Here is an 18,835-nt window from a genome sequence, read left to right as displayed (position 1 = left end):
TTTTTGGGCTTTGTTTGAAAATTTTCAGGGTTTGTTGTTTTTTTGTTTGGTTATTTTGTTTGTTTGTTTGTTTTTGACAAAAAAAATTTTTTCCATGTCATTCTACCTTCAGTTCAATACCTCCCAAAAGATTAATGAAATCAGGCAAAGCCACTATTGCATTTTAGTCTATTCTGATTGAAAAATACAATGCTGATATTCAATGACATGAACGCTGCTCTTTGCCTGGGCATTTTCCTTCCAGTTTCCTGACTAGAACAAATCTTTCTGCCTGATTTTACCTTCCTGTAAAACCAGACTGAGCAATGAAACATTCACCGTGTGTGACACTTCAATACACACTACTGTTGTTGTTGTCCTTTAAACTTTGATAAGAAACTGGAATCTCATTCAGCATTCAATGAGATCTCTGAGGCATGAGTAAATCATTCATTAATAGAACAGTATGTTTATAATTGGACTCACATCACAGGCGACTGATTATGCTAATAATGGTCCCTTCCATGTACAGCATCGTTCAATTGGCTAGGTGCACTATTGAAGTATCAGGTATTAGATAATACCAGATCCAGGTTACCAGGCTAGATGGCCTGATCTGGAAAGGCAAACCTTATGCTCCATTAGGATCCAAAGCCTCGGGCAGCTCACAGTTGAGTTTGTGCAATGAAGAATGTTACGCCTCACTGCATTTTAGGGAGGATTGGGTGTAAATTTAGACCCTGAAACATTGGAGAGAAGAGCATGCAAATCCTTTCACCCTAATGAAGATTATGGGTCCCAGGGGAAGGAGGGAGGCATCCTGAATATCTCTGCCGCTTGCACACTGGGGTGCCGTTCAAGAGGAAGCCCAAGAGCAGCGCCACATTTAAGAGCCCATAGTGATGGAGCGGAATAGACGGCTAGAGCCCTAACACCAAGACGGCTGCCTCTACCAGGAGATTCTCCAGCCTACCTCTCTTGCCTCTGAGGGGGAGGAGCAGCATAGCCCACAGATATGCCTGTGATGGAGAAGACATGCTCCTCTGGAGTCCTTGCTGCTGGCAAAGGGGAGGAGAGAGCAGCTTGACTCCTCTGGACACCTCACTGCTACCAAAGAAGATATAGCAGGTCCCAAGACTCTAACATGCTTCTCCTAACTGACACTAGGGTGACCAGATGTCCCAATTTTAAAGGGAAAGTCCCGATTTTGGGGTATTTTTCTTATATAGGCTCCTATTACCCCTCACCCCCGTCCTGATTTTTCACATTTGCTGTCTGGTCACCCTAACTGACCCCAGCCTCCAAACCTTCCGGGATTCACCCATCACTAGGTTTATATGAATTTACAAGCCAGACGCTGGGGAGAAAAGACAGAGAGGGGAAGAGACAAGAGGGCATTGCTTTATCTCTCTGTTCCTCTGATCCCTGCCTTAATTTCTTCATAACAGAATAAAAGCACCAAATTCTCTCCCTGGATATTAGGCTGAGCATTATGTTGGTGAATGCAGAGGGGAGGACACTGAACAGAAAAAAATTGGCCAGATGCTCTGCCACGGGAAATCAATTTCAATGGAGCAACGCTGATTTACCCCAGGTAAAGTTCCAGCCCACAGTCTTTATTAAACATACATCTGAGAATAATAATATTTGCTCATCTACACTCCCCTCCTAGGGGTTACGTAAAGCCAGGGAGTTTCATTCAGACAGTTTAGGGGCAGTTTACCAGTCTACATATTATAGACTAATTATTTTCAGACCTTTTTGTTACTAGAGTTCGATTCCATCTTGAGAAGTGACTTCGGAGAAGTAATTTGCAATGTTGTGGCTGCCATGTTGGTCCCAGGATATTGGAGAAACAAGGTGGGGGAGAGATCTTTTATTGGACCAATTTCTGTTGATGAGAGACAAGTTTTTGAACTTGGACAGGGCTCTGGAAGTTTGATAGTCCCCCACCTTGTCTCTGTAAGAGTAGCACTGTTTGGTTCTATAGATATCGTCTCTCAATGATTTCTACACCGTTTCTATTTTTTTCGACACAGAGAAAGAAAGATCTTTTTTAACGGCCTACCTTTCAAACTGAGCCTTGGATCCAAAAGTCAGGCAGGGTCTGTTCTGGCTCACTCATTATCACCAGGAACAAAAGGGCTGCAAGGCCTAATTCTGCTCTCAGTGGGATTTCATGTGTGCAAGGAAGAGCGGACTTTGTTCCTGCAGTTGGAATTTAGTTAACAATTCGGCTGAAGAGTCGCTAACTGGAACTGAATCCAGCTCCTTTTCCCTACAGCTGTCTTGGCTGTGGGAGGCTAATTGGGGTCTGAAGCTATTGCATTGGCTTCAGTGGATTTTAGATTAGACTCATAGTCAGTCAAGTTAGCAGGTCTGACTCTGACTACACGTTCGGGGACAAACGTGTTCAGTAAGAAGGTGCCATTTTTATATAGTCATTTTTCAGATTAGAACCATATTATTGTCTCGTTCAATGAAGACAATTAAGCTGCAATATAGTTTTATAGCTGGACAGGTGACAATCATCCAGAAATACTGGCTAGTATCAAAACAAGAGCATTTTCAAGACAAATAATGTAGTCAAGATCTCTTAATTGATCAGGCCAGAAAGGCCTAAATATCTGCCAGTAATAACTCCCCGAAGTCTTATTTTCTTCTATCAAATACTATATCAATATTGGCAGAAGAGAATTGTGGCTTGTTACAGCAGTTGTCCTCTGTAAACACCTTCTCATTGTTCTATACGCCTTCAAGATTTAATTTCTAGATTTAACTTCACTTCAGTCTCATCTAAACTTTTCACTTCATCTTTATCATACGGAGAGTTGAATTGAAATTCAAGAACTGTGTTGTTCTGCTGATAAATATCAACCGTGCTTCATTTAAAAGCTCTGCCGATGAAGATCCTTTTGCCAGCTTCTGTTTTCCTTGTAGTTCAGATATACATCAGCTCATCAGATTAAATGTTTTCAGAATGCATATAAATGAGGCACAAATTTATTTTAATTTGACTATACTATTTTAATTTAAACAGCGCTATAGAAGCCTGAAAATTACTTCCTTACACATATAGATATACTTAGATATTCCCGGACTTAAAGCATTTTTCTTCCACAAGCACAAACCTAAACCAAACTGGGGTTTTCAAGTTCTCTTCCCCACCCCCTAGCTAAACATTAAAGAGATTCAACAGTAACATTCCAATTAAAATACTCTCCAATGGCAAATTAGAGAAAGCTTTGTTCGGCAAATATTTTGTACAAAGGAAATAATAGCTACAAACAAATGATAGGTGGAAGAAGAGGTTTCCACTTAATTCTGAGTAGTTACAGACTATCTATATGTGTACTAGCTTATAAATGCAATAGCTTGGCTCCCTAGATGGGAAATCTTAGGTTTTGCCTGATAGGTTTGGACCTTTAAAAAAATCTTACGACAGTTTCTTTGTAAGAGCCATGGTTTGCCAAATTGACCTGGAGCAAAATTGGCCCTTTCCCCGCTGTTGTGTGGTTTATTGTGCAGTGGTTGACTGCCATCATCCACCCCAGAAGTGGCTGGGCTTTAATAATGTAGTAAGCATGTGGGGCTAGATCCTGTAAGGCTCTTTGCAATGCTGAACCTGCTCATTTCCCTTTGGCTTTAGTGGGCGTCGAAGGTGCTCTTCCCCTTGCAGGATCGTCTCAGCACCTTGCAGGTTGAGGCATTTAGGTTGCAAAGCATTCAGACAAGCACTGCAAAAATGTGTATGTTTTGAGCACATGGGATTGATAGGTGCCTTGGGTGTAAATTTAGCAAAAATTCATTAAAGGTGCTTCCTTTATAGACCCCTCCTAACATTTTCTACACTTCCAGAAAGAGTTTTTGGAATACAAACCGAAGAATGACAAGTTCTGTTCTATTTGGAAGAGTTATTAAACACACACACACCTCAAAACCAGGAAGTCCAACCAAGCAGCAGCGATAGCTATATATTATATAGCAGTACAGATAAAAAACCATTCAGCTATATGTATAATATATTATAATTTATTATACATAGAATCACAAAATCATAGGACTGGAAGGGACCTCGAGAGGTCATCTAGTCCAGTCCCCTGCACTCATGGCAGGACTAAGTATTATCTAGACCAGTGGTTCTCAAAGCCGGTCCGCCGCTTGTGTAGGGAAAGCCCCTGGCGGGCCGGGCCGGTTTGTTTACCTGCCGCGTCCGCAGGTTCGACTGATCACAGCTCCCACTGGCCCGGTTCGCCGCTCCAGGCCAACGGGAGCTGTGGGAAGCAGTGCGGGCTGAGGGATGTGCTGGCCGCCCTTCCCGCAGCCCCCATTGGCCTGGAGCAGCGAACCGCGGCCAGTGGGAGCTGCGATCGGCCGAACCTGCGGACGCGGCAGAAAAACAAACCGGCCCGGTCCACCAGGGGTTTTCCCTGAACAAGTGGCAGACCGGCTTTGAGAACCATTGATCTAGACTGTCCCTGACAGGTGTTTGTCAAATCTGCTCTTAAAAATCTCCAGTAAGGGAGATTCCACAACTTCCTTAAGTAATTTATTCCAGTGCTTAACCACCCTGACAGTTAGGAAGTTTTTCCTAATGTCCAACCTAAACCTCCCTTGCTGCAGTTTAAGCCCATTGCTTCTTGTCCTATCCTCAGAGGTTAAGGAGAATAGTTTTTCTCCCTCCTCCTTGTAACAACCTTTTATGTACTTGAAAACTGTTATCTTGTCCCCTCTCAGTCTTCTCTTTTCCAGACTAAACAAACCCAAAATTTTCAATCTTGCCTCATAGGTCATGTTTTCTAGACCTTTAATCATTTTTGTTGCTCTTCTCTGGACTTCCTTCAATTTCTCCACATCTTTCCTGAAATGTGGCACCCAGAACTGGACACAATACTCCAGTTGAGGCCTAATCAGCATGGAGTAGAGCGGAAGAATTACTTCTTGTGTCTTGCTTACAACACTCCTGCGAATACATCCCAGAATGATGTTTGCTTTTTTTGCAAATGTGTTAAACTGTTGACTCATATTCAGCTTGTGATCCACTCTGACCCGCAGATCCCTTTCCGCAGTACTCCTTCCTAGGCAGTCATTTCCCATTTTATATGTATGCTACTGATTGTTCCTTCCTAAGTGGAGTACTTTGCATTTGTCCTTATTGAATTTCATCCTGTTTACTTCAGACCATTTCTCCAGTTTGTCCAGATCATTTTGAATTTTAATCCTATCCTCCAAAGCACTTGCGACCCCTCCCAGCTTGATATCACCCACAAACTTTATAAGTGTATTCTCTATGCCAGGGGTAGGCAACCTATGGCACGCGTGCCAAAGGCGGCACGCGAGCTGATTTTCAGTGGCACTCACACTGCCCGGATCCTGGCCACCGGTCCGAGGGGCTCTGCATTTTAATTTAATTTTAAATGAAGCTTCTTAAACATTTTAAAAACCTTATTTACTTTACATACAACAATAGTTTAGTTATATATTATAGACTTATAGAAAGAGACCTTCTAAAAACGTTAAAATGTATGACTGGCACGGGAAACCTTAAATTAGAGTGAATAAATGAAGACTAGGCACACCTCTTCTGAAAGGTTGCCAACCCCTGCTCTATGCCATTATCTAAATCACTGATGATACATACATATGTATGTATTTGCATGTCTAATTTGTGTGAAGATTTAGTCTTTTTTATTCTTTGTTCTACCTGTTATCTCAATTTCAGCAATTTGAGGACCAATAAATAATGAACTTGTTGCATCTTCTACCTGCTTCTTTAACAGACTGGTATATAGACTATGTCATTCAGAGATATTCTTCAACTGCCAACGATATGGGGGAAAATACCATATTGCCCCAGTAGTCAGAGTGTTTCCAATAATTTTAGAGACGATAATTTCTGTTCCAAATGTCCTTCAGGTCAGTCAGGACCTCTGTCTTATTGAATGAGCCTCATCAGTTAAATAAAAACACAAACACCAAAGTTTTCAAAAGAAACTATCAACTTGCTCTTGATTTATATTAAGCCATCTACCAGATCATCTTATACCTATGTACAGAAGTCCTTTGTGCCTATATTACCACTGGGTGAATTCTTCAAAACATTTCCTGATAATATTCATTGTAATAAATACACCTCTACCCCGATATAACGCTGTCCTCAGGAGCCAAAAAAAATCTGATCGTGTTATAGGTGAAACCGTGTTATATCGAACTTGCTTTGATCCGCTGGAGTGCACAGCCCCGTCCCCCCGGAGCGCTGGGCTTTACCGCATTATATCCGAATTCGGGTTCTATCGGGTCGCGTTATATCGGCGTAGAGGTGTATTTGAACTCATTTCACATGCGATCATGTCCCTTGTGTTCATTTTCTCTGACTATTTTACCAAGTGCTTTTCACTGACAGTGAATTTTTATAGGAACAACTAACTTTAGGTGAATATTAGTATTCAGAGAGTGAATTTTGAACTCCTAAGTGCAAACATTCATACCAGAAACTTCCTTTCCAAGTGTTAAGCTCATCTAATTAGAGAATGGAAATGCTATCACATGTGTCCAATTAAAACTATCTAGAAAAGTTTGAATTTCAAATATTCTCAATGAACTGCTCAATCTGCAGATCCAAGGGCACAGTCCTCCATTGATCTGACAGATCTATGTAAGGCTAGTGTTCAGAATTCTCCACTCACAGTCGCTGATGATAGCATGTTGCATGCCTCAGACAGGTCAAATAGCTACACATGGTGGCAAAGCAGTGGAAAATCAGAACCCACGAATTATTCTCTGAAACTGTTTGAGAACTATTTTGAATAGCAAATACATTTAGGGAAACTGCAAAATGTTCATGGACAATAAACATGTCAAATAAATGTATTCACTACAAATGATTTCCTCATCTTTATTGAGCCTTGGGTAAGCTACCTTCACAACCATTAAAACCTCAATTATGGAACATCTAGCCTTCTTGTGAAGGAAAATAAAGGAAAAGGAGGTTTTGTCTTTTCACTATGAAATCATATTCCTCTGTTTTACATATGCTTTGTCAGATCCAGTAGAGACAATTTACAGAGTCTTAGAGCTTATCTTATCAAGCCTGCAAAATCCAACAGCATATTAATTTCCCCCTAGGATATTAGTTTGGTTTTAGATTCCTTATGAATGTTGACAACCACATATACTCTGTAGGCCAAACTGGCCAAATTTACTGATTTAATTTGGGGCCCCAGAGTGCATCAATGGAAGCTTTTGACAATCATGAGCTCAGATAAGAGAATCACTGACAACAAGGGGTATGGCTTCCTTGACGATGAAAATCTCAAATCAATTGCAATCGCATGGTTTTCATCTATTCCCATACGTTAAAAACAAGGCAGGCTTCTGTGTGGACTCGTAGCCAGAAGCTTTTCCCCCCAAGCTTCTCATCCCAAAGAAGAATATCAGAACTCTTTTGGTAAGCACAGTGGGGCCTTCCAAAATGATTCGCATTAAAATGGTGAAACACTGAAATAAGACCATTGGGCCTTTTCTGCTAAAAGTTCCACTAAGCCCCCTTTATACCACTCTGGCAGTATAAAGAGACCTTATAGTAGCCATGAAGTATTGACACCTACTTTAAGGTCCCTTTACACTGTCAGAAAGATATAAAGCATGGGAAGAAATCCCTATAATCATCCTCCAGGCCAGCTCATGGTCTTGCAAATCCCTTCTTGAAACTTCTCAGCCAAGGTGCCTTAAAAAACCTACATGGTCAGGCAGCTGATGTGCAGTGATCGCTGCCGTTACAACGCACTGGCATCTCTTTGTATCCCGCCTGTTCGTTTGTTGTATCCTCCTGTAGTCTCTTGCCTTACACGTCGATTGTGAACGCTTTGGGGCAGAGTCTGTCTATTTGCTCTGTGTCTGTACAGTGCCTACTACAATGGGGTCCATGACTGGTGTGACCGCAAATCCAATGATTAATTCGTATTAATCATAAATTGGTCTTTAGTGTAAAGGAGAAGCAGGTTCATTATTTCTTATACCATTGCTAACATTTTCAGGCTCTAATCCCATTACATTGGTAGGTGGGTTTGCTGCTTTTTCAGGGGCTACCTGAAAAAGATTTGAATGTGGATATTGTATTTTTCTGTGTCTGGTTGGTGTAGAAACAGGGACTCCCATGCGCATGTGAAGGTTGCAAGAAATGATGCGCACCTTTCCTTGGCTGCAGTCTAAGCCACTGATCGTATATTAGTGTTTAGCTTGTGCCTGCTTTTAGGATAAGAAGGGCTGAGTGCCCATGAATTAATAATTACATAGGGCTAATATTCAGAGGTCCTGAGCATCCCCCCCCCCCCCCGGATGATTTCAGCCAGAGCTGCGAGCTCAGCACTGGTCAGGATCAGGCCCCCGGAGAAGGGAAAAGATCGTTTCAATAGTCTCTAAAGTGGCACACCCTCTAGATATATATTTACCTCAACCATTTCTTAGAGAACGTACCAAACTGGAACCATGCAACTGTTAATTAAAAATGAAGACAGTTCCATTGTCAAAACTCAGTCGCAAAGTGTTGCCTGTTTAAAAAGCCATTTCTGTTCGCCGTTCCAAGGGCACTCAACGCACATTCTGCCAGGGTGGCCAAGCAAGGCTACGTGTCCTCCAACAACCAGAGCTTGGATATTGCAAGTACAATAAGTGAAGACGCTCAGAGACCTTGCTAAGCCTTTAAGACCTCAGCCAATGACAAGTGATGTCATTACAATGAAAGCAGCCAAGACACAAATGGAAGAACCCAGGGAGAAGCAGTCCAGTTTAAACCAGCTTGGGAAGAACAGAAGATTCTGTGCTTCACATAAAGCATTATTTTGCAGCTTGTCACACAGCGGCTTCTTCTGCGCTTTCATTAGCACTAACATGTACAGGTTGTCTAAGAAGTTAGATGTGTGATTACATGCCTAATCTGTGTATCCACTCAATGCTATTATCCCATAGGGACTGCTCCACCAGCAAAGAACTGGACAGAGCACTGCATAGGTCACCCTGTCTCATTCCACCCCTGATGTGCCCCTGCCTCAAATATATAGGGAGCATGCTGAGGATGTGAGGCGCTAGGGCCAGGTGCTCCAGCTGCTATAATTTACCACAGCCTTTATGCCCTATGTTATGCCAAGTCACATGGCATTGTTTCTAATCCCTGATTGGGCAACTGAAACTTTTAGAAGCGGAGAATGATTAATAGTGAATATCCAACCCTAGATGACACACCTTCCTGTGGGAATATTTTGGAGAAATAAAAATTCATGTTAAAACTTGTGATGCTTTTAGGAATCACGAAGATTGTCATCAGTACCAGGCAGCCATCTGAATCGGCACCAACAATGCATAACAGGATCTCACAATTCACGGCCAAACAAACTCAATGTTTTTATTCACAAAAATATTTGTAAATTATTTTGGTAGAGTTGACCAACATTCCCTTGCAATCGGGAATGTGCGAAAGTCAAACTCTGATGTTCCCATCACCCATGTAACATACTTTTGAACTGTGCTGATATCTCTTCTCTCAACTAAAATGCCCTCTCTACTCCTCCTTTGGATTCTAGCCCTGGAAGCCTGACACCGAGCTTGCATAGGGCTCACTGAGAACTGAATTTGGCTACTACTGTCCAAAGGTCTCAAGTAAAGAAAGCAACCACCTTCTTCTGCCATATGTGTCCATATGACACCCAGATTTCACACACGCAGATCCAGCTGCAACAGTTTATTTACAAACAACACTAGAGGTTCCTTGGACCAATCCCAGAACCTGCATAATGATACCTAAACAGTACTCAGCCCAAGAAGCTGTAGGTAAGTTTGCAAATAATTTCTCAGAAACACTCCTCTCTTCCTCCTATCACTTTCTACAGAGAACCGCTCGGGTATAAGTTAGAGGACATCGCACTGTTGCCCAGGAAGGACAGGTTCTCAAGTGAAACCAAGACCATAACCCGTTAGCAGTTGGAACCGACAGCGTTAGGGTCCTTTTTCAGCCAATTTTGGACTGAAGGTACGTATGACATTCTCCCCGAATATTATCCGAGTACATTTAAAGGATGTGCCTTTAAAACAAAAACAAAACCCTTCCCAAACAAAACATTCCACTGCATGCACAGTTCTTCCCCTAGGGAGAGGAAGGGAGAGAAAGAGAGGGAGAACAAACCAAATGTGACAGATGTCAATGATGTTGCTTAGCGCATGACTTGAAGGTGCTCAGATACTACAGCAATTATGGTAGCATAAGAACCTGGATAGACTAGAATAGTATCAAATAGAATAGGGAGAGAAAATTACAACAATCTCCCCAGTGCAGAGAGCGGAGCAGCTTTTTAAAGGAACACAGTCGCCTTCCTGGAGCTCAGACTCACTTGTTGTAGAGAACAATATCCGGCCTCCAAATGAGTTCTGAAGGGATGCGGATGGATGTAACGTTCTCGTATTCCAGAGGATCCCAGCGCAACTTGTAGTCAGACCACTCCTGGGAAAAACAGATCCATTACCAGGGACTGAGAGGAGTTAGAATTGAAATATACATGGAAAACAAATACAAGAAAACACCTTTTGGGCTCACCCACCTGCTTCACCCACATGTTCGTGGTCATCATTTGATTCTTCTCATCCTGAAACAGAAACGCCACAAGCTCAGAAAGCAGAGGCATGTTTACTGGAGTCCGTTTTTGTCATCAGAAATCATCTCAGCAATAAACATATTTTTCAGCTAAAAAAGGCAGATGTTCCTGGAGTTTAGCGTGGGACAGAACGCACCTGTCTGATACCACCAAACAGCTGAGGCGAAGACGAGGCAGTCTTGGCAGATGACCAACTTGGATTTGTTTAACAGATTTTCCTAGAACTGTGTGTACTAAGGAGACTTTTGTTTTGAAGGACATTATAAGGCCCAGCCAAGATGAGCTCAGCACAGCACCATTGTGGGGGGGGGAAAGGAGGAGAAGAATCCACAGCCCCCACCACAATGGGGGTAGGATTGTTACATTAGTCCATCACTCCTCCCTCAGTTGCCTGCTGAGCACAGCTTCACGGGGACTTCCAGGGAAGCTGTCCTATTGAGAACCAACCACATACCCCTTGCAACTTCTCCCTTGGCAGGGCAGTACCAATCTGGCTGCAGACGTGGGCTATGTGGGGGGGTGTGGATATGTCCCATGCACGATTTACCTTCGAACATGACCACAGACAGTTCCCCAGCACTTCCTTTCCTGCACTGTTCTGACTGCTTGGAAGTGATGCTTTGCGCCAGACGTGCACTTGCCCTTCTTGAGTTTAAGGCCATTATCGATGGCTCCCTGCCTTTAGCTCTAACATGCATCTCTCCTCTCCAAAGTGTGTTCTACAGAGAACACACTATAGTACTGTGCTAGGAAGGAAGCTCCGGTGGTTAAGATTAGAACCAAGACCCCCCTGGCCCCTAGCCCTTGCCTCATTCCTCCAGAGCACAGAGTTTTTCACACATACCTATCACAGAACATAAGGAAATTCCTATAGCAAATTGGTAGTTTTCAGATACACTTGTAGTGAGAACTGGTGGGTTGGTTTCCCTGTATTCAGACCTTGACACTTTGCCCTGAAAGTGTAGAGTCTAAAGTTCTTCTACTAGCTATTTGTTCACTTCTAAACTATATGCTTTTCCTGAGTTAGGAGATCTCTCTCAGCTGCAATGATTGCTCACACAAGCATTGCCATTTAATTTAAAATGTTCTTCTTTGGAAAACAATTCATATTTTCCTAACCCCTGCTTGTCTCTTTCTCTCATTTATAAAAAATGAATTTAGCACTGATAAAAAGTGACAGCTAAATTGGCAGCTGTTGGAGACTGAAACCCTCTTTTTATCCACAAGAGATGCAATGCCAGTGAAATCTTCCCCTCAGTGTCCTGCCAGATCTAACCTGCAGGGACCGTCTAAAGAGATGGTGGCTCAGTCTCCATGCTTGTTCAATCCTTGGCTTTTCTTAGGGAACTGCCAATAAAGGTGCCAGCTGGTGCTACCGGTGAGAATAGCATTTGCAAATGGGACATCTGTCCATGGGGATCTTTCATATAGGTCACTGAAAAGCCATCAGGAGGTGACAACTTTTGATTGTTACCAACTTGGGCTGGATTTGAATTGGTCAAGAAGAAATTAAAGTCTTTATATCCTCTAATCTCTTGAGTAATTCACTCCTCCCAAGACCTGTTTCTGAGTGCAACACAGCTTCATTCTTTTTTAAAAAAAATCTGTCTTGCATTTTTTATACCTAGAGTGAATTAAGGCTCAAATTCTCCGGAAAAAAAAATGTGCATTTTGTGCATCTACTTTGGACATGTAAGTACTAGGTTGGTCGTTGCTTAGAGTCCAGTATAATAAGGACCATCGGTAAAAATTTCAAAAGTGCCTGAGGGACTCAGGAGCAGAGCTGGCCAAAACTTTTCAACCAAAACATTTTTTGGCAGAAAAAGTAGATGCAGTGATGCCAAAATGTTTCACAAATTCATGTCCATTTCGCTGAATTGTTCATGCCGAAAAAATCAACCCCAATTTCAGAAAAAATATCTACGTTTTTTAATGAAATGTTTTGATTTTTCAATTTAAAACAGATTTTCATTTAGATATTTTCTTTAGTTTTATTTTTTTTAAAGGTAAAATATGTTTAAAAATCCTCTAAACTACAATGAAACATTTCATTTGACCCAAAACAATTTTTTTCAAATTTTCAATTTGCCAAAAATTTATAAACATTTCATTTTTGGTTTGACCTGAAATTATTTATTTTAATTTTTCAGAACTGCCAGTGAACTGAAAAATCCATTATTCACCCAGCTCTACTTAAGAGCCTAACTCCCACTGAAAGGGACTTACGCTCCTAAGTCACTGGGGTTGAGATTTTCAAAAATGCCTCAGAAATGTCAACGGGAGTTAGGCACTTAACTGTCATTTCTGCCTTTGAGAATCGCCACCTTAGGCACTTTGGGAAATATTGCCTCGTATAAACATGACAGATACTCGGTTGCAGTAAACGCATAAGCACATAGCTGGTTAGATGTATATTTGATCATTTCTGTGTGCATTTACCACATTTGCACACACAAATGCAGGAGGCATGTGTACCTGGCCAGCTGCATGTGCAATTAGTCCTTTGTCTGCACATTGACCATGTCTTAGTGTGCAATCAAGCAGCGTTCATGTGCATTTTGTATGTGCAGTTCTGAAAACTTGGGCACCTGCAGTATTTACATTTCTACAAAATATGTTAACTTAAAACACTACAAATTCGCTTTAGTGACCAAAACTATGTGAGTCCCTCTGCAAACATACAACCTGATGATAGGTCCGACGATCTATACAGCTCTTTGCGTGTTTTGGGGTGACAGGCTCTTTCCTGTGCTAAACGTGAATGGAGTGTTAAGTTACAAAATATAACTATGTATAAATAAATGAAATCCAATGCAAGGCATGCAAATTGCTCAGCTGTCACGAATACAATTTAATTGAACTGTTTAATGTTTGCTAGTTTGCTTGCATGCTAATTACAGCTTCTGTGTAAATAACCAAAGAAAAGTGCTTTGGACTCTGTTCAGTTCTCACAGTTTAAGGTGCTGCAGCAAAACGAATGGATTTTTGTTTGTTTGTTTGGTCTCCTCATTGGCCTGGCTTCAAAAGAGCTCAGATGTCAGTGTTTATTTGAGCGAAAGCAGCTCACTATTAACAGAGGAACGGAGGGGTTGTGGTAGCGACACAGTTGAGGGTGGAATTTAACGGCAGAGTCTCTTTTCCCAAGGTGAATATGCTGCACTCCTTGCTACCCAGCAGAGAGGGGCGTAGGAGGTAACTGGGTTCTATCTAGTCTGTTTTGAAACCTATGTCTCAGTCTCATAGTCATAGGTCTACACTTCCCCGGTAGTTCGGCGGCAAGCAAATCGAACTTCTGGGTTCGACTTATCGCGTCTTGTCTGGACGCGATAAGTCGAACCTGGAAGTGCTCGCCGTCGACTGCGGTACTCCAGCTCGACGAGAGGAGTACGCGAAGTCGACGGGGGAGCCTGCCTGCCGCGTCTGGACGGAGGTAAGGTCGAACTAAGGTACTTCGAACTTCAGCTACGTTATTCACGTAGCTGAAGTTGCGTACCTTAGTTCGACTTGGGGGGTTAGTGTAGACCTGCCCTTAGTCCAGTACCAAACTTTCCTCAGCTCAACAGGGTGAAGTAAGGATACAGCAGGCCAGTGGATTTGATACTGAGTTTTCTGGCTTTTGTCAGTCCGAGTCAGGATTTGAATATTGATCCTGATCTGCTTTTTTTTGACTTTCTGCCATTGAGATGTGTCTAGAGGAGAAACAAACTCCATTGAAAAGGGAAGGCTGCGCTTTTAACACCATGTCGGACAATCATGCTGAGTTTTCTTAAGGAATGCTGCTGTGGTAAGAAGGGGGATGGTTAGACAGACACTCAGCTGGAGTGGGAACATGATACAGGAATTGTATCAGGGAAAGGGTTATACAGGAACAGAGAGAACCTTACGGAAGGAGACGGGGAATAATTAACTAAACCTCAGCTGCGTTACAGCCCTGCCTGTCGACTGCAGTTTTAAACACAAGAATATGACTTTTACAGGGTATATTCTTCCTAGGTAAGACAAGAAAAGCACTTCAAAGCACAAGTATTGATCTCACTGTTCATGATTGGGTAGTTGCATAATAGAAAGCATCTCTTATGCCACCACAATCGTTGATGTACCATCTTTAATCTCATCAATTATTCAGACGAAATGCATACAACCTAAATACCATCAATGACAGATTTGGGCTCCTCAGCCTTTTTGTTCTGCGTGTGTACAGCACCTTGCACAATGGGGTCCCGGTCCATGACTAGGGCTCCTAGCTGCTATCACAATAATAAAATAATAATCAATGCTAAGCTCTGTTTTTTGAAGTTGTTTGAGCAAAGGCTTATATATAAAAAGATACACAACCCCTCATGCACATATGCCATTCATTTCTCAAATACCTGTATTAAATTGTATACTGCACAGATATCTTTGCCACATATAACATGGTTATAAATGTGATAAATTGTGGAACCATGTGCATCACTAATCTACAATCCTCTGTCCTGTACTCTGACCAGTAATCTAGTCTACCTGCGACTCTGACCACTAATCTACTCTAACATCCCGAACATGAATGCACTCTTCTTTGAAACCACCCACCCCAGAACCATTTTCTAATTTCCACCCAAAAGTAGAATTTACCCCTCTAAATTACAATGGCATGAGGCCCAATATGGACAATATTCAACCAGGGAGAAGTTTAAGGCCCGAGATCTCATGACTTATGAAGGCTAGAAATTGGACCTTCTTACTACTGGAAAAGGGACCTTCTTTTCTTCCCAATAGAACTCAGCAATCTGAGTGGAAGAACCATAGGGGTCATGATAACATTATGGGTGGATAAACTATTACAGGTGTTTTAAGAGGTCTGTAAACTGTATTAGCTGGAATATTTATCTGAGTCACATATGGCTGAACCCAGGATGCAGCAGCCTAGCTTCTCAGAGGGAGGAATATGAAAGTTAGCACCAATATTTCTTTCTCTCTAATCCATTTCAAAAATAGTGATTCTGTTACATAGGTGGCATATAGAGCGTACATGATGGTGTAGTATGGTATAAAAGAGTTAATAAGCACTCATCTGGAATGACCTGTAAAATTCATTTATAGCTTTACTGTTTGCGTATAAGCACAAACTCATGCCAATCATTCTTGTGTACTATACTACACCATACTGTATGATCTTTCTTCTCTCTCTGTTACATACATAAGAACATAGTGTACATATAGGTTTCTATTTAAGAAATAATTCAGACAGCTTCCAAAAATATAATATTCAAAACAGATATGCATGTGCACAGACACACACACTGGCATGCAAAATTAGTTATCTGAGTTCCATGTGCAAATTGGTACTTGTGCATACAATCATGCTAGAACAGTAAAATGCAGATTTGTGTGGGTGTGGAATCATGCACCTGTTTTCTTCTTTGAAAATTGAGCTCCAAGTGCCATAAAATCATGTCCTTTAAATACCATGCCAATGCATACGCCTGACTCATAATAAAAATCAATCCATTTTGTATGTCATCTATATTTTGTATACATGTAGATTCCCTTTGAGCAAACATGCAGGAACATTTTCTCTCAGCCACTATGCCTCAAAGCAGCCAAAGGACGTTCCATGTGAAGAAAGAACTTTGGGATCCTTGGACAAGATAAGTAATAAATGTGTAAACTATGTATTATGAATACTAATTACAGATCAAATTCTAAACACCTTACTTGTTTCTTACTCAGCCAAAATTCATTCCCTCAAAACTCCCCTTGAGCTTAATAGATCTATCTATGGATTTTATACCATGGACTTTCCCTTGGTTTCAGAAAGGGCATCACATTTTTTACTATAATTAATAAATAAATAATACAAGACCACCAGACTGCACACCTTGATGAACAGTTATTGGCATGAGTTCTCCCATTAGTTTCAATAGAACTTGTTCTTATGGATAACTGCTCTTCGGTGTCAGTAAGATATTCATATTCTGATCGTGAAATAAGTCAGCAAAAACCGCACATGCTGGCTTGCATCTGGAATCACTCCTCACCCATCACCCCTAAAATCTCCACTGCTTATAGGTACAGTCAGTTTCACTTACCACGTCAATGAGCTGCGCGATGGACAATCCGAAATGGACGAGGACCACGTCTGAAATGTTGGCTACAGGTCGGGACCACTTGTTATAGCCAGAGAAGAGTTTCTTCAGGAGTCTCTCCTCTGCGTGGGCTCGGGTTTCCACATGGCTGCACACTGCAGGGAAAGTGCGAGACATGAAAGTGTGAAACGTTTGTAAGTTAGGAAGACCTGAGCAGAGACATTTGGTGTGGGGGAGAGGAGGGGAGTGCTTCATCTTCCTCTCTCCCTGAATAGGCCCCAGCCCTTCTGTCCTTTGGCAGACAGACTATGATGCAAGTCTTACTTATATATGTACAGCACCTAGATACCGTGGTGATGGGCACATTAGAAATGCAGACAGGTAGAGGAGGAAAGAGTATAGGTGGGCATGACATGACAGTGACATCCCAGTGACCGGACACCCCAGTGGGAGTGCCCTGCACCTTTCAGCATCTACAATGCCATAGTTGGCTCACAATGTGGCATGGAACAGCATCTAGGAACTGTCTTGGGGGAGGTGGAGATTGTTAAAAAGCATTTGAAATACACTGCGTGGACTGTTCTCCTGTTAAATTGGTTCGGCCTCTTTGTGGATGCCAAGCAGCCCGGGTCTTGAACAGCTGGGAGAATATTAGCAAGGTCAGGCTTTGAAGCATGGAGTGGGGCATATGAAAGGGCCACTTGCTCTGGACAGGGCAAGAAGAGGTTTTCGAGGGGAGGGGGGGAAATGGGATCAGGACATCAGTTCGGGGGGGGTGTGCATGTGTGTGTGCCAGAGAGAGAGAGAGTCTGTGATTATGGAGATTAAACACATCAAAAAACGACCACTATCAGACCAAATTTCAACCCCCTGAGCAAAGCAAGAATGTCCTGGTCCAGTAACTCAGGGGTCACTCTTGGCTACAGCCATCTGTGCGTCTGTAGCAGAGCCAAAGGCGAACGGGGTCTGGTGCGGGAATTAGGGGAAGTGAAGAGCGCACAGTCCCCCTCACCGATGACTTTAAAAGTTGGAGGCTGCAGAGAATGGCTCCCCGTTCACTCGGGAGTCACGCTTGGGGATTAAAAATTCAAGCCAAGCATCGCGGAGGCAGCTGCCAGGAAAGGTCTCTGGTCTGTGCTGAAGGTGCACAAAGGCGAGGGCGGATCTGGGGAGAATGGGGGACTCAGCCCCGGGGCTCTGCCGCCCCTCTCCAGCTCTCATGCACCGTGGTCCTTAGTTATTGGTTTGTCTGCCCCGGGTTACATAAAAACCAGGCATTCGCTGAGCGCCTCCCGCACGTCCCCGTCCGCCTGAGCTGCAGCTGGGAGACACATTAACACACCGACTTTAACCGGGGGGGACCAGCCAACAGCGAGGGAGAGCAGGACTCGAGCGTTTAAATCCCCAGGGGGGTTTAACCCTTTCCCACCCAAGGAGCAGAACATCAACACAAAGCAAGACAGTATCATGCAAGTGGGGGGGAATCCTCGAGGGATCTGATGGAAAGGAGCAGGTGGTTCTTTTAGGGGGGGGGATTCCTTGCTGCAATGGGACAATCTCCAGCTGGGGCGGGGGGGGGGAGGAAATTGACCAAGGTCGCAGGGAAACCTGCTCTGACACTTACCAGGGAAGACGTTAGCGCAAAGGAAGAGGAGAAGGTTTTCTTTAGAAACTAGAAATCCCATCGCGGAGCAGAGCTCAGTTTCTAGACGGCAAAGTCCCTCTTCGCAGCAACTTTTCTTCTCTGAGTCCCTGGATCTTCCAGCTTCATTCCCTCAAACTCCTCTCTCTCTCTCACACACACACACACCAGTTTCCTGGAGGGGGGGGGGGTAGGTTTATTTGCCTCCTTCTGCTTACAGCAATTTCCAGCTCTTCCTCCTGGGAGTCTTTCTCTTTCCTAGGACACAGATCCACGCAGATACTTTAAGGGGTTCACAGGTGCGGCTGCAAGCTCTTTTTTTCACTACACAGCCGCCTTGGGTTTTCTCCTCCCCGCTTTCTCTAGCGGACAGGGGTTGGTTTGCTTGCTTAGTTTGTTTTTCATAGCAGAACTACTGCAGTTTTCCCCCCTTTGGTTTTTCTTTGCTCAGATTGGTCGCTGCTGATGGTCCATGCAAGCCAGTGAAAGCCCTTGGCAGAACA

General features: G+C 42.9%; 1 protein-coding gene across 1 annotated transcript in view; it reads right to left on the bottom strand.

Annotated features, from left to right (window-relative positions):
* Positions 1-18,375, bottom strand: part of CHRNA4 (cholinergic receptor nicotinic alpha 4 subunit) — a 35,850-nt gene extending 17,475 nt beyond the window's left edge. Inside the window, exons 1-4 of the mRNA XM_026652746.1 lie at positions 18,315-18,375; positions 16,694-16,845; positions 10,569-10,613; positions 10,362-10,471 (exon numbers count right to left, since the gene is read on the bottom strand). Of these exons, the coding sequence (XP_026508531.1) occupies positions 10,362-10,471; positions 10,569-10,613; positions 16,694-16,845; positions 18,315-18,375 (368 nt within the window). The remainder of the gene's footprint in view (positions 1-10,361; positions 10,472-10,568; positions 10,614-16,693; positions 16,846-18,314) is intronic.
* Between the last annotated feature and the right edge of the window lie 460 nt (positions 18,376-18,835).

The sequence above is a fragment of the Terrapene carolina genome, unplaced genomic scaffold (genome assembly GCF_002925995.2).
Source record: "Terrapene carolina triunguis isolate 2854851 unplaced genomic scaffold, T_m_triunguis-2.0 Scaffold130, whole genome shotgun sequence".
Classification (NCBI taxonomy): domain Eukaryota; kingdom Metazoa; phylum Chordata; order Testudines; family Emydidae; genus Terrapene; species Terrapene triunguis.
This window is presented reverse-complemented; position numbering and strand designations above follow the sequence as displayed.